The following is a 15,287-nucleotide window of genomic DNA, read 5'->3' as shown; positions in this document are numbered from 1 at the left end:
TGAGGTTTGGAAAAGGATCCCCTTGCTTTCTAAACTCCTTCTCAGAGAGGAGTCTAGGTGCGGCTAGATCCAGTCCTAGTCCCAGACTTGGTCAACGGTTTATATCTAAAGGATTATATATATATATGCGCAATCAATCCTTTATATCGCTTAGCTAAGATGTCAAAGTTTAGCATGCTGTTAGTCACTTACCGAGGATCTGTTGCGGCAAGGAATCTCTCAACCTCGAGGAGTAACCTTGAGAGGCGTCCCTGCTCAAGGGGAGATCCTGGCGTGCAGCCCGCTGCCGTGCAGGAGAGCTCAAAGGGCTCTTGGGCTGCTCACTATTTATGGGGGATAAGATGATTGACCCATAGTCATATTTACATGCTGACCACAGGTTTTAGTTTCTTCGGTGGGTGCATTGCACAATAGCCCTAGGCTATTGTGTTGTTATCTGTCTCCTGAGTCCACTTTGAGCTGATGCAGCCATCGTGACCAGATGCATCCATTACAATCACCACTGGTGGTTATCACCTAACCAGGGTTGCAGGAGATAAAGGTCGAGGGCGGGGGAAGCACACCGTCACACAGTCCTGGTAGTGGGAGCTCCCAAATCAGGTGCTTTGGTGTGAGGGGACAGAACAGCATTGCCCATGCCCCTGCCCAGAGTTCAATTCCTGCTCTCCCCTCCTCTCCACTCAGAGGTTACCCAGAGAAGTCTGAAGATGAGAAGCAGATGCTGGCAAAGAAGCTTGAGCAGAAAGCGAAGGGAGAAGGGATTCCTACAACAGCCAAGGTCAGTGCTGGGGGGACTGGGCCTTGGGGAGCTCCTGGTGAGGGACCAGGCTCCTCCTCCCACCAACCAGGACTGACAAAGGCTTGGAGCCAGCCTGGGTCTGGGCTCTTCTGGGCCAGAATCACTCCTTGCCTTAGCATCCTCTGGTGATGGGGGCTCTCTGGGCCCAGGCAGGACACATTGCCTGGTGAAACAGGTCCATTGCTGGGGATCCTTTTCCTCTGATTCATTTCCTTGGCCACAACCATTTGTCAGTGGTTGAGATGGGCTGGTGTGCACCAGCATGGAGGGGAGCAGAGGAGGTCAGCAGCATCCCAGACCTCCTTTATGTCCACACCAGCACCCCCTATATGCAAAACCCTCTATTCAGCTGTGCTGACTGTGTGCCAAGCTGCCTCTTATAGGCATCTGGCCAGCAGCTACATCCCTATCCACTTTCCAGAGATGCCCCATGGGAACTCACCCAGGAGTCACCCCATGTCTTATTCCACCCCTGGTATAGGTGCATGGGCCCAGGCTCTTGCCCAGCACACATTCCCCTGTCCCATCCTCTTGGTATTGCTCTTTGCTCAGATTGCAGCATCTCTGAGGTGTTTCTCCTCACCTGCTCCATCCTGGGCCAGGACTCCATGTGCTTGGTGCTGAATGGGCCAAAAGCAGAGACACTGCTTGTCCCACATGGCTTCCAAGATGATAGGGTCTGGCCAACATGCAACATTTGACAGCAACACTGGCACACGCAGCTGCATGTCCTTCTCTCTGTCTCTCCCTTGTTTCAGTTAAAAGTGGACGAATTTGAATCCAATGTCAATGAGATCAAAGACCCCTACCCTTCTGCAGACTTCCCAGGTAAGACTTGTCCCTGGCAGGGCAGCAGGAAAGCTGGGGAGGCACTGCAGCAGGATGGTGCTAGAACCCCAGCCGTGTGAGAAGCAAAGGATGTGGTGACCATCCGCCAGCCTCGGGGTACTGAGGTCCTTCTGGCACAGATGGCAAATCAGGATCAGAGGATTGTTCATAAGGTCACGTTCTCTCTCCCTGTCTGGGTGATTCTTCCCTTTTCCCTCCTCATGGCCACCCTGCAGGTGACGATGAGGAAGATGAGCCTGAAATCCCCCTGAGTCCTCGGCCACGTCCTCTCGCAGAGCTACAGCTGAAAGAGAAGGCTGTGCCCATGCCTGAAGCCAGCTCCTTCTTCATCTTCAGCCCAACCAACAAGTAGGCACTGACCCTTCTCCCTGCCTTGTGGAGCCAGGCCTGGCCCGGGTACCTCTGGTACTGGCCCTTCCCAATGAGGTCCTAGTTGTGCGTAACAGCCAGCTCTGAAGGGAGCCGGATCACTGGGAAGAGTCTTCTCTGTGGAAGGGCTCACACAGACATCTTTTCATGCCTAGGGTGTTCCTGTCCTCAAAGTTTAGCCATAACCCTCTTCTAGGCTACCACGGCCCTATCTGATATCTCTCTGGCCCCTCGCAGCATCTCATGCCCTGGCATGGTTTCTGTCCCTGGCAGGTTTCGGATGCTGTGCCACAGAATTGTCAATGCCACCTGGTTCACCAACTTCATCCTGCTCTTCATTCTGCTCAGCAGCATCTCACTGGCAGCTGAGGATCCCATCCGGGCTGTGTCTTTCCGCAACCAGGTGCCCGTGTAGCTGTGGGGGGTTGGGATGGATGGGGGAGACCTCATGGAAACCCCCAGCTTCCCAGGAAGCAGAGACCTGCTTACCAGATGTCATGCCTGGGCAGGTAGCTGTGCAATCATCCCTGCGACTGGGAGGGCAATACACTCTGGGAGGAGAGGCTGATTGTGTTTTCCATTCAGGGCTCAGCTGGGACAAGTTTTTACTGCTCCGTGTCTCAGTTTACTTCTGGGTGAAGAGATCCACCTGACAGGGTGTGCAAGATGGTTCAAGGTTCAAGGTTCATTGGTTCAAGGCTGTGGTGACTTACTGGGGACAGGGACATCCTGTGAGGTGGCAAACTGGACCACTGGCGTGTGCAGCACCCTGAAATGCTGCTGGCGTGGAGCAGTGGTAGCCACAGGTCTAGTCACGCGAGGCACAAATGGTGCAGTGTCTGGCAGGGACTGGGGGGGTCTCACATGAGACAGCTGCCCAGCGCATTCAGTGCTTTTGGGGATCAGATGCTTTCAGGTGAATCAGGTCAAGCCTCACTCCCTTGGAAACTGAGAGCTTGGTCCCAGGCTGCATGTTGGATCATGCACTGGGGAAAATCAGCAAAGCTGAGTGAAGTTGAGTCTTCTTGGCGCTGGGTTTGCAGTCTCTGTTGAGCTAGATGGGCTCCCCAGTCCACAGAGTGGAGGGCAAAACCACAGTGCCAGGATGTTTGAACACACTGGAGCATTTCCCCTGTCACCCAAATCTCACCCAGTTCTGGTGCTTCTGTCCCCAGATTCTCGGATACTTTGACATTGGTTTCACCTCTGTCTTCACAGTCGAAATCGTCCTGAAGGTGAGTCCCTCTGCCCTGCGGTCCTGGCCATGTTCATGACCCAGCGCATGGGTCTAGACTGTTCTGGCCATGGGCACTCATGCTCTTTGGGTACAAGCTAGAGGTCCCAGCAAGGAGAAGCTGCTGGCTGATCCTCATGTCCCCAGAGTTCATGCAGTCTAGGTGACATGTGACCTGCCCCAGAGGCCATGTGTCCCCCTCAGTAAAGTCAGGCAGCCAAGTCAGCTGCACTGTGACACAGGGACAGATGGGCCACGGCACCAGCACTTTCATTCTGACACGCCCTTAAGAAAAACTTTGAGAAAGAAAGCAATGCAAATCTGTGGAGTGAAACAGTAATTCAAGCAGCTGCTGCATGTTGTTCCCACTCCAAGTCTCTTTACTCTTCTCCTCTTGCTAGGGGAGGTTTAGACTGGATATTAGGAAATATTACTTCACTGAAAGGGTTATCAAGCATTGGAACAGGCTGCCCAGGGAAGTGGTTGGGTCACCATCCCTGGAAGTATTTAAAAGACATTTGGATGAGGTGCTTAGGGACATGGTGTAGTGGTGGGCTTGGTAGTTTAGGTTTACGGTTGGACTTGATGATCTTAAAGGTCTTTTCCAACCTATATGATTCTGTGATTCTGTGATTCTTTAATTTGCTGAATGACTGGGAAGTGTTTTGTCTCCAGCCAGTACAGTACAGAGGATTTCCAGCTGAAGTCAGCTTCCTGCCTGGCTGCAGAGGTAGAGCTCTGAGCAGGATAGGGTCCCCAGGCTGTGGAGCTGTGAGAAGCCCCTCATGCCTTGTCTGCCCCAGGGCTGTGGAGGGACCATGCCCCCGAGCCCTGCCTGACCTCTCTCCTAACTCCTGCTCCCCAGATGACAGCCTACGGTGCTTTCCTGCACAAAGGCTCCTTCTGCAGGAACTCTTTCAACATACTCGACTTGCTGGTGGTTGCTGTCTCCCTCATCTCCATGGGAATCGAGTAAGCATCTCCACACTTTGCGGGGTAGGCACTGGTCTGTTTAGCCTGGCAGGGCAGCTGGGGTGTTGCAGCTCTCCATGTTGGATGGAGAAGGAGCAGTCAGCCCAAGGGCTAGGCATTAGCCCATGTGTTAGTGTCCATAAAGTCATGCTTAGGGGGACAGGGCATGGAGAACTGGGAGGCAGGGAGGCAAACTCCTTGAGTATCAAAGGTGAAGATCTGGGTAGGAATTCAGTCTGGAGCTGCTTTCTCCAGCTGCCAGTGTCCCTTGGCCTTATGTGGGGTGATGGCTTAGTGACAACCGCATGTCTCTGTCATCCCTTGCCCTTCACCCCTGGTACCAGCCTGGCCTCCATGGCTGCTTGGTGGGGCTGTGCCAGGCTGGCCTGGGCGGGGGAATCGCCCCATCTCAGCTCTGCCTTCCTCCTCAGGTCCAGTGCCATCTCAGTGGTGAAGATCCTCCGGGTGCTGAGGGTGCTGAGGCCTCTGCGAGCCATTAACAGGGCAAAGGGGCTGAAGGTAAGAGGGAGGCTGGGGGTGGTGGTCCTCAGCCCATGAGAGTCCTCATGGGAGGTTATGTGGCAGGCATCATGCCCTGTGGGGCTTGCGGGACCAGGAACCCAATTCCCACTCCCCATCTGTGGAAGGGGTCTCCCCCATCCTGGTGCTCTTGACAGGCTCCTGCTCTTCCTGGGGCCCATCCCTGCAGTGAGAGGGTGTGGGACACACAGCAGGGGCTTGCCCCAGGCATGCTCACGTGTGCGCTGTCCTCAACCTCCACAGCATGTGGTCCAGTGCGTGTTCGTGGCCATCAAGACTATCGGTAACATTGTGGTCGTCACGACATTGCTGCAGTTCATGTTTGCCTGCATTGGGGTCCAGCTCTTCAAGGTGAGAGGTGTCTCAGATGGGCAGGAGAGATGTTCTGCTCAGGCACATCCTGGACAGGCACTTCTAGTCATAGCCCTTGTGGATGGTGTCTCCCACTGCTGAGATCAGCACAGGCCATACTCTCTGTGCTCTGCAAGAAGACCTGCCTGCACCAGACCTCCCGGCAGAAGAGCCTGCTGTGGGAGGAGGGCAGGAAACACCCAGGACACTGTCAGGTCCAGACAGCACATGTAAAGGGATCAGCTGCCGCCCCCCACTTAGTGCCTCAGTTTCCCCTTTCTAAGGCAGCAAGTGCTTCTGACTTCCTCTGCCCTTTCGATGCAAAGTGTTTCCTTTTTCACAGCACCACTCTTGCTCTCTAGGCCTTGGCTGCTCCAAGGCAGAGCTGGCCCTGGCTGAGCTCATCTTTCTTCTAGTAATTGAGCTTAAATTCCCAGCCAATGTGGGGAGAGCTTTCAAGACACCCTTGCAGACTGAGCAGACCTGTCGGCATACCTTTAACTTTTAGTTAATTCTATGGTTACTGCTTTCTTCCCTATTTTCCAAATAGTTGGCTCCCAGATAGGATGAGCTAGATAGGTCTCAGCTCAGGGCCCTGGAAGATTTGTTCCCATCACTAGGGAACATTTACTTGTCTCAGCCTGGGATTGACCCCGGGGTCTGCCATGGCTCCTGAAACACCCTGTGAACTGGGTTGCACTGGCATGCAGAGTGGGGAAGCCAGCAGTGGTGTGAGGCAGGGGCCAGAGTCAGCACAGAGGCAGGGTGGGGACTGACTGTGGGCTGTGAAAAAGTCAAAACTCCCCAGGGCTTCTGAAGTCACAGCAAAATCATAGCCTCTTCTGATCTCTGTTAAATGCAGGGCAAGTTCTATAGATGCACAGATCCATCCAAGATGACGGAGAAGGAGTGCAGGTAAGAGCTCTCTGCAGCTCAGCCCCAGCAGGGCAGTGGCCAGGGATGAGAGGGGTGTGTGTGGCAGGGGCCACTTGTGTTCCTGCATGGGGATGTTGCATCCAAAAAGTGGGGCTGGGGTCTTGTGCTGTTCTGCCTCACCCTGGGGTAAATCAGAAGCAAGCACAGGACTATCCTCCCTTCCCAGGGACCAAAGAGCCCTGGGCCAGCGCTGCAGCAGGTGGGCTGAAGGGGGCCCTGCCTGGTAAGCACTGCATCCCTTCTGCTGCAGGGGTTATTTCATCAACTATGTGGACGGGGACCCCACACAGATTGAGCTACAGGAGCGTGTCTGGTTGCACAGCAGCTTCCACTTCGACAATGTCTTCTCAGCCATGATGTCACTTTTCACTGTCTCCACCTTCGAGGGCTGGCCAGAGTGAGTCTGGCTGTACGCGGGGCCTGCCAAGGGACCGAGGGATGGGTCTGTGCTGGGAGCAGGTCACTGCCGCAGGCCTTTACCATGGTAAAGAAAGAAGAGCTGCCTGGGCTGAGGAGCAGGGCTAGCCATCCTGGCAGTGGCTGTGGAGCTAACAAGGTCATCCCAGCAGCCCTGTCCCACCATTGTTGGATTTGGGATGGCCCCAGAGCTCTCTGTAACCTTCAAGAGAAGAGATGGTCTTTCCCACTAAGGTCTTTCCCCTAATTAGGATCTCTGTTGCCTCGCTTTCCCTCCTGTAGGCTGCTATACATGGCAATTGACACTAATGCTGAGGATACAGGCCCTATCTACAACTACCGGGTGGAGATTGCAATGTTCTTCATCATCTACATCATCCTCATTGCCTTCTTCATGATGAATATCTTTGTGGGCTTTGTCATTGTGACCTTCCAGGAGCAGGGGGAGAGCGAGTACAAGAACTGTGAGCTGGACAAGAACCAGGTAATGGGACTGCTGGGACAGGGCAAGGTGGACCAGCCCTGAATCTAGCACTGCTGGGGCTGACTGATTTGGATCAGCCCTTAGTGGTGGCACTGCTGGCACGGATGTGTTGAACCTGCCCCAGGTCTGTTTGCTGCTGGACCCATGCCTGGCACAATGTAAGCCTTCCAAGGGAAGGGCAGAGTGGACCAGAACCAGGGAGTGGGCCTTCTGGTGCAGGTAGGGTGCCCAGACTGAGCTGGAGCAGAGGGTTGTGCCCAGTTTGGGCTCCCCAGTACAAAAGCGACATGGACATACTGGAGTGAGTCCAGCAAAGGGCCAGTAAGATGACTGAGGGTCTGCAGCATCTGTCATATAAGGAGAGGCTGAGAGCTGAGCCTGGTGTTGAAAAAAGAAGGCTCATAGGGATCTTACCTATGTGTATAAATACCTAATGGGAGGGTGTAAAGAAGATGGAGCCAGGCTCTTTTCAGTTGTGTCCAGTGTTAGGACAAAAGGCAATGGGCACAAACTGAAGAAAACAAGAATTCCATTTGAACATTAAAACCCCCCTTTTTTATGGTGAGGGTGGTCAAGCACTGGAACAGGTTGCCCAGAGAGGTTGTGAAGTCTCCATCTTTGGAGGTATTCAAAACCCAACTGGACACAGGCCTGGGCAACATGCTGTAGCTGGCCCTGCTTTGGGCAGGCAACTTTGACTAGACCATCTCCAGAGGCACCTTCCACTGTCAGCCCTTCTGTGATGCTGTCATGTTGTGATTCTGGCTGGGGACATCAAGGCTGAAAGCAGCAGAAGCGAGACTGGCATTGGCAGAGGATGTGGCACGCACTGGGAAGGACAGCTAGACGGGGATGCCTGCTGGCCCAGAGGAGGTGCTGGCATGCTCATGTGCTGAGCAAGCTGCAGATGCAGCACAGGCAGCTTGAGCTGAGGGTGCCGGGGGCGATGTGAGCTGCATGTGAACCCAGCAGAGGTGGCCCTGGCCTGCTGGGGAGGGAAGGGCCTGCTCAGCACCTCCCAGGTGCAGAGAGAAAACTCAGTGCCCCCTTCACCCGTGGTTCATGTGATGTCTTCAGGCTGCTCTTGGCCAGTCCTGAGAGACCCTGGGAAAGTGCCACGATAACCAGGCAGACTCAGGACTGGAGGGGTCGGTACAAGGGCAGCATGGCAATCTTTGGAGGCAAGCGGTGGCTTTGGAAACTTGGTCCTGTGCGGGTGTTCTGGGGTTGTATTTGCAGAAAGCACAGCAGATTCGTGAACCATCGCTGTCCCTGGCCCATGTTGCTGGGATGAGAGAGAAGGGGGGGATCCAACTTGTGTCTGTGGGGATGTGCAGTGTTGCTGGTGGTGCTGACTCTGCGCCTGTGCCCCAGGCACTGCCCTGTGCCCCTCTGTGGGATCACACCTGCCCTCCCCTCCCCAGCGCCAGTGTGTGCAGTATGCACTGAAGGCTCGCCCGCTGCGGCGCTACATCCCCAAGAACCCCTACCAGTACCAGATCTGGTATGTGGTCACCTCCTCCTACTTTGAGTACCTCATGTTCTTCCTGATCCTGCTGAACACCATCTGCTTGGGCATGCAGGTAAGGGGCACAGTGCCCACCACGGGTGGTGGAGGGGTGTCCAGGGCAGCAGACGGGCTAGCTCAGCCCTGCCACATCCCAGAGAGCTTCTGGGGAGTAGGTCTTTCCTACACAGCAAAGCTCGTGATGTGTGCTCAGCACCCCTGGGGATAGGGGCAAAGTGGGACTGGTTGGATGTGGAGAGCCCAGAGAAGGGGCTGCAGGGGGGAAGTTTCCTTTTTGCTGACCATTGCTGAGCCATAGATCTGTGGGAGGTGCATCTGCATCCAGCACACACCTCTGAGCTCACAACAGAGGCTGGACGTGCCGTGGGCTAACGTGGCTCCTTCTGCCTTCTCAGCATTACAACCAGTCTGCAGAAATGAACCACATCTCAGACATCCTCAACGTGGCCTTCACCATCCTCTTCACCCTGGAGATGGTCCTCAAGCTCATGGCCTTTAAAGCCAAGGTGAGAGGAGGGCATGGTCCGGGAGAGGAGGAGAGAGCCTCAGGCCACACCAGGGGGGTCCATTTACCCTACATTTGGCATTTCTCCAGTACAAGCACCCCCAGGCCTGCAACTCCAGAGAACTTCTCCTTGTGAGACACTTGGGGACCCCCATGCACAGGACCTGTGAGTTTATGGAAGGACTACTGTTTGTCAGGGCTACCCTTGCTAGCCAAATCCAACCCAATCCAGCCGGCCATTGTTCCCATCTTCAGGGTGATCTGTCGCTGGTGGGGCCACCAGCTCTAACCACCTTGATCCACCCTCCTCATTTCACACCATTGCAAGACAGGATCAAACAACTGACCAGAGGGTACTGACTACCAGCTGACCACCATCCCTTCTTCTGGCTCTCCCTGAGGTGCCAGAGGTCACTGGTGATCCTTCTGGTACTCCTTCCTCTGGGTTCCAGCATCTATCTCTTCCTTGACTTAACCCTTGAATGTTCATTCCTCTTCTCTGGCTCTTTCCTGGCAGGGCTACTTCGGGGACCCCTGGAACGTCTTCGACTTCCTCATAGTGATTGGCAGCATCATTGATGTCATCCTCAGTGAGATTGACGTAAGTGTCAGGCTGCTTGGGCATGAGGGTGTCCCTGCAGAACACCGCTGCCGGCACCTGCCTGAGGCTGTGCCACAGCGCCTGCCCTGGGGCAAGACAGGGATGCCAGTGTGGTGTCCAGCTCTTCAGAGTGTTGGTGTCCTCTCCTCTCTCCTCTCAGAACCCTGCTCTGCTTGGTTCTGAGGAGGGACAAGCCAGGATCAGCCTGGGGCTTGAGTGTGTGGAGATCACAGCTGTGGCCCTGTGGACCTTAAAGCACTGTTTAAACATAGGGGACCATCCCCAGCCAGCCGACATGTCACACTGCCCCCTCCACTCCCTTCCCCTGAATCTGTAGGCACTGGGATCCTATGGAAAACAGTCTACTCACTCAGGACTGGACCATGAGCAGCAGGACGCATGCCAGCCCCTGCCCCACTCACCCTGCCTGTCTTCCCTGTGCCTGTGCCTGGACAGGCAGTCACCCACACGTCCAGCCTCAGATCAGTGCAGGTGGGAAGAAAAAGGGTTCCCACATCTCCCTGTACCCACAGGACACTGCTGTCCCATGCCAGGGCAGGACCAGACGCATCAAATTTCAAGGCATTTGCTTTGCGATTGTCCCTTTGTACAGTGACCCATACATATACACATACTGACTCTAGATGTGTGCATGTGTATACTCTATACACTATTTCAGAAGCTCTGCACCATATAAACTGCGAGGCTGGGTGGCTGCAGGCAGTGGCTATATGGTAAGCGCTCTGCTGGGATCATTTTCAGAGCAGTGCTAGGAAGCCAGCAAGCCACTGCCTTTCATAGCACTGGGACATCCACACCCCATGTCTAGCACTGAAAATGCCCCTCTGCACCAGGAGGTCGTGTGCTGCATTTAGCAGATCTGATGGTAACTCTAGAAGCAGCTGTAGGATCGCATAGATTATAGATTAACCCTCTCTAGTGACTTTGCATGCCTTCTCCTCTAGGGAGCAGGGCTTGCCAACTCTGGTGCACTTCAGGGTTGTATCTGGCAGAGCTGCTGCCACTGCCACCCCTGCGCAGGGTGACCTTCAGCCGTTCTCTGTGCTGGGGAGGAGAGGGTGTTCAAGGGCCCTTGGTGGTGGTCACCTTCTTCTCTGGAGTGTGGTCCAGGCCTCACAGAGCTGGGATGAGCAAAACTATCCACCTTCCTCCCCTGTGACAGCAACATGCTCCTCCCTGCACAGCCCTGAACATCGATACTGCTGTCCCCTGAGCCCCTGGGCTTCTCAGCCTTGACAAGCTCCCAGATTTCATACCAGTGCCAGCAGCTTTCATCTATCACCATGTCCTCCAGGACCCCATCATTGGCCCCCCAGCTTTCTGCACCTGTGACCTGGTTTCCCATTGCCTGTAGGGTATCATTTCCTAGTGCGCTACCTCCTTCCCCATCCTGTTGTCACTCAGACATGAAGTTCAAAGGGTGCTCAAGGCCCTGCACTGAGCAGAGATTTTCAGTCCCTGTGGAGCGAGAGACTGGGTCAGTTGGCACAGATGTCAAGGTACTGCTGTGCTTGGCCATGGGTCTGTGCGGATGCCCAGGGACACAGGTCACAGGGACCTGGAGGAGTCTGGTGCCCTGGCTGGGCTGGCAGGGACTGACCCAGGTGCTGTGCTCCGTGTGCCACAACACCGTTGGCAGTGGCAGGGCTGTACAGAAGGCCAGGCAGGATTTCAAGAATGGTCCTATATGGTCTGAGCTTCCCTGGTCCTCTCCTCCAGGGCTGGGTGCTGGGGCACTAAGAGCACTGGTCTCCCCTCCCGGTCCTCCAAACTCTTCAGGGACCTCCGGCACAGGCAGTCCTGCTCTGGCAGGTCTCATGGTCCTGTGACCATCTGTGTCCCCTCCTGAGAGCAGAGCCCCTTATGGCTACCCCACCCTTCCTCTATGTGCTTTCTTCATCCAGCCCACATCTCTCCAAGCATCGCCAAGCTTTTCCCAGCCATCTGGTGATGCGCAGGGGGATTAGGATTAGGAGGCAGAGGGGCAACCTCACCTCCCCTTCTGGTAAGTCTCCTCCCTGCTGAGAGATCAGTGCAAGGTGGGTCTGTTACCTCTGGTCCCCAGGAGCTGTTTGCAACCACTGAACCCACCACAGATGGTCTTGCCAGTGCAGGCAGTTGGGGCTTGTGTTTTCAGGAGGGTGGCCTTCACAAAACAAGCCTGCACCATGGTGCAGGGGTGGTGGGTGATACCTCGCAGCAGCCAAGCCATTCCTGGTGGCACCCAGGCACACGACTCTGGTTTGCAAAGTCTGTCCTCTCCTCCTCTTTCTTTCTGTTCTGCCTCTTTTCTCCTCCCTCATGTGTCTGTGTGTGGCTGCCAGGGTGAGGTGTTGGGGAGGGTTGTGCTGTCAGGAGCCCTCTGCTAGCCACCACAGCCAGATCTTCATGGCTGTTCAATCATTGAGTTCCCCTAGACCCCAGGGGGTATTGAGGGGTCTGGGGCAAGAAGGAAGTAGGGATGGGGGCCCTTCTGCCAGTGCTACCCCAGCCTCTGAAGTGTAGGGGGCTGGCAGTGTCCATGCTGCTGTGTCACTCCTGCCACTGCCTGCCCTGGAAGCTCAGCCCCTTCACAAGGGCCGACCCTCCCAGCCTACCCAAAGCCTGCAATTGCTGGCTGGGCCCCCAGGAATGAACCTGGTCTGTGCAGAGGGCGCTGGGGCTGGGCCACCCCACTGAGGGCCAGGTGTTGGTGTCTGTGCTGGGAAGGAGGCCCCCTGCCTCACAGTATCCCAGGCTCTCTGCAGAGACGAGTGTGTCTCCGGCTAGCTTTGAGGAGCCTCAAGGGTTTGTGTGTGTGTGTGTGTGTGTGCACGTGTGAGTGAGCACTCCTCTGCGTGTGAACACGTGTGCCCTGAGTGTGCTGATGTGCATGCAGAGCAGCAGTTCCTGCCTCTCGGTTAGTGGGTGAACGGTGCTGGGCAGTGATTTGCCTCCTACTGATACATGAGACTACCAGTCTTGGTGCTTGCTCCCAGCAAACCTGCACTGCTTTCACCTTGGTGTCCAAAGAGCCATGCTGAGAGCAGCCCAGCTTGCTGCGGAGGGGCCGTGGGTTGGCTTGAGCTGGTCAGCTTGCCTCCACATCCCACCTGGCACAGCCCTGGGCCTGACCTGGGCGTGTCCATGGGAGGCAGCAAAATTACACAGTCCTGAGCTTTGGCTCAGATTTCCTGGCCCATACACCCCTGCCCTAGACGTATATGTCACAGCAGGTGAGATGCAGTGGGGCACAGAAGTGGGTAAGTCCCTCATGATCAGTGTGTTTCCCTGGCCATCCATCTGCTGGCTCTGTCCCTCAAAAGTCACATCACCTTGTCTGTGAGCCCGAGTGACAGTGGGTCTCTGCCTGTCCTTCCCCTATGCTCCTCTCTCAGCCACCTCCTCTTGTCCCAATTTCCATCTTACTCTTTCTTCTGTGCCTGTGTCTTCTTCTTCTGCAGCCACCCATCATTCCCTCCGTCTCATTCCTGCCTCACTTCTCCTGCTGACTCTCTTGTTCTCTTGACAGACTGTTCTTGCATCCAGTGGCGGATTGTACTGCCTCGGCGGAGGCTGTGATAGCATTGTAAATATCAGTTGCATGTGATTGCGGTGCCCCTCTCTCCCCTTCGCTGCCCATGGCTGTGCCAGCGTGCCTGTGGCCAGTGTTTGCACGTGTCCTGCATGTCATTTAGACACACCAGACCCAGCTGCTTTCTCTGGGGTGTAGCTCTCCCCTTGCTGAGAGGGACTTGAGGCAAGACACCCCACACACAGACACCCCTTCCCACCCTGAGATGTGCCGGGCTGTTCCCCAGCCCTCCTGGGTCTGTCTGCTGGTCCAGCCCTGTCCTCCGCCATCCCACCCCCTGGCACCATGACGTCTGACCTGAACAGAGCATCTAGCAAAGGTGTCCCTGGCTGTTGAGGGCAGGACCCTGCCTGTGTAAGGCCTGAAGGGATTTGCTTGCACGAATGCAGCCTCTGACACTGTTAGCTGGAGAAATGGTTAGAGGGGTGACTCTTGTGCCGTGCCTTCCACCAGGGAGCTGGCTGTGTCTCGTGGCTGCTGGCCTGATGCTGGGGGTCTGAGTGGGCCAAGTCCTGCACTGGTGACTGAGACCACCATGGGGGTGCAGTGGGGTGGGGGTGCCCTGCGTTGGCCCATAGGAGCTCCCATAGGAGCTCTGAAAATGGGGAGAGGCTGGCTGCAGGGTCCCACGCACTGGAGCCTCTTCCCAGGGGTCCCAGGGCCCTGTGCTGGGAACTGCGGCCACCCCAGGAGAGCAGGCATCACTGCAGGTAGGGGTGGCACTGGGCAGCAACACACACACACATCCCCGCCTCCCAAGAGCCACCTTTGGTCCATGAAAGCCCTACTGGGACATTCTCAAACCAACGTTTCTGTGCTTAAACAGCCATCATCAACCCTTCATGTGCCCACTGCCTCGCCTACAGCTCACCTTACAAATAGGCCCCGAGGTGGGAGCGTCCCATACGGTGTGTGCTGGGCAAGAGCCTGGAGGGGCCTGAGCCTGTCCTTGGGTGGCCCCTTCTGGCATGCGGTGAACAGCACAGCTCTCCCAGCCTGCATTACAGCATGCCTTTCTCCCTGCAATGTCCCATCCCTCTAGCTAATGGGATTGCTCTCATACCCATAACTAGGCATCCCCGAGCAGCCCGGGGTGGGGGTGCAGAGATGTGAGACAATGGGGCTGGGGAGATGAGCTCATTGGGAAGGCTGGAGGGTAAGTGCCAGCACATCCTCTTTGCAGTCTGGTCGTCCGTGCAGGCAAGGGCTTTGGGGACCATGACTGGTGCCTGGGGGGGAATCTTGTTACCCTTCCCCCCCAGGACCTGGACCCCTCCTTGCCTGCCTGGAGGCATCAGAACCTCCAAGCTGCCCTCCAAGTGGTGTGTTCTTCCTGCAGGACTCCGATGACAACTCCCGCGTCTCCATAACTTTCTTCCGACTGTTCCGAGTGATGCGGTTAGTGAAGCTGTTGAGCCGGGGGGAAGGTGTCAGGACCCTCCTGTGGACCTTCATCAAGTCCTTCCAGGTATGTGAGGAACAGTGCTCCCCTCCCAGACAAGCACATGCCCTGGGCTGGCAGCAAGATCTGATCCTCAGGCTAGCTGGGTGAGCAGTCTGTCCCCGTGAGGCAGAGGAGGAAAGCTCCAGTGCTGGTAGGCTGCTGGCCTCAGATTGGACCAGCGGCTTGTGCTGTGTAGGAGAAGTTGCCTGTATGGGTGGGAAGATGTGGGGGGGTCTCCCTGGCTGATACCACCATGTGTCAGAGCCACACCACTGGGCTGAGCAAGCAGGCAGGGCCTGCCCGGGCCCATCAGCCCTGGTCCCAGCTGGGCTGGGCTCTGCACCAAGCGGGTAGCTCAAGGGCATGCTGCAGCATCTCAGCACACAGCCGCTGAGCTTGGGCAGCTCCCTCAGCCCTGGGCATCCCTGAGTGGTGCACAGCCTTCATCCCAGCTGCAGAGACCCAGTGCTCCCTTGGGGGTTGGCATAAGCCTCCCATGCATGAGAACTGGAGAGTGGGGCTAGTGGGAGGATGGTTAGAGGAACAGGTAGAAAGTAAGCCTGGATGCTGGCCTTACGCGGTAGCTCCAAACCCAACCTCCTGTCCCTGGGTTGCTTTGATGCTGGGCTGGTGTCTCACATGGGCCATGGTCCTTTTGTTACA

General features: G+C 55.9%; 1 protein-coding gene across 1 annotated transcript in view; it reads left to right on the top strand.

Moving 5' to 3' along the window:
* The window catches only part of CACNA1S (calcium voltage-gated channel subunit alpha1 S), a 50,095-nt gene that overhangs the window by 24,365 nt on the left and 10,443 nt on the right, over nt 1-15,287 (top strand). Inside the window, exons 15-30 of the mRNA XM_075521743.1 lie at nt 685-778; nt 1,558-1,627; nt 1,864-1,996; nt 2,291-2,420; nt 3,193-3,252; nt 4,117-4,223; nt 4,655-4,742; nt 5,007-5,114; nt 5,977-6,029; nt 6,301-6,447; nt 6,750-6,951; nt 8,376-8,534; nt 8,875-8,985; nt 9,502-9,585; nt 13,118-13,174; nt 14,520-14,648. Coding sequence (XP_075377858.1) covers nt 685-778; nt 1,558-1,627; nt 1,864-1,996; nt 2,291-2,420; nt 3,193-3,252; nt 4,117-4,223; nt 4,655-4,742; nt 5,007-5,114; nt 5,977-6,029; nt 6,301-6,447; nt 6,750-6,951; nt 8,376-8,534; nt 8,875-8,985; nt 9,502-9,585; nt 13,118-13,174; nt 14,520-14,648 — 1,732 coding nt within the window. The remainder of the gene's footprint in view (nt 1-684; nt 779-1,557; nt 1,628-1,863; nt 1,997-2,290; nt 2,421-3,192; nt 3,253-4,116; nt 4,224-4,654; nt 4,743-5,006; nt 5,115-5,976; nt 6,030-6,300; nt 6,448-6,749; nt 6,952-8,375; nt 8,535-8,874; nt 8,986-9,501; nt 9,586-13,117; nt 13,175-14,519; nt 14,649-15,287) is intronic.

Source organism: Mycteria americana, chromosome 20 (assembly GCF_035582795.1).
Source record: "Mycteria americana isolate JAX WOST 10 ecotype Jacksonville Zoo and Gardens chromosome 20, USCA_MyAme_1.0, whole genome shotgun sequence".
In the NCBI taxonomy this organism is placed as follows: Eukaryota; Metazoa; Chordata; class Aves; order Ciconiiformes; family Ciconiidae; genus Mycteria; species Mycteria americana.
Note: the sequence above shows the minus strand (reverse complement) of the source record. Positions and strands in the feature narration are given on the sequence as shown.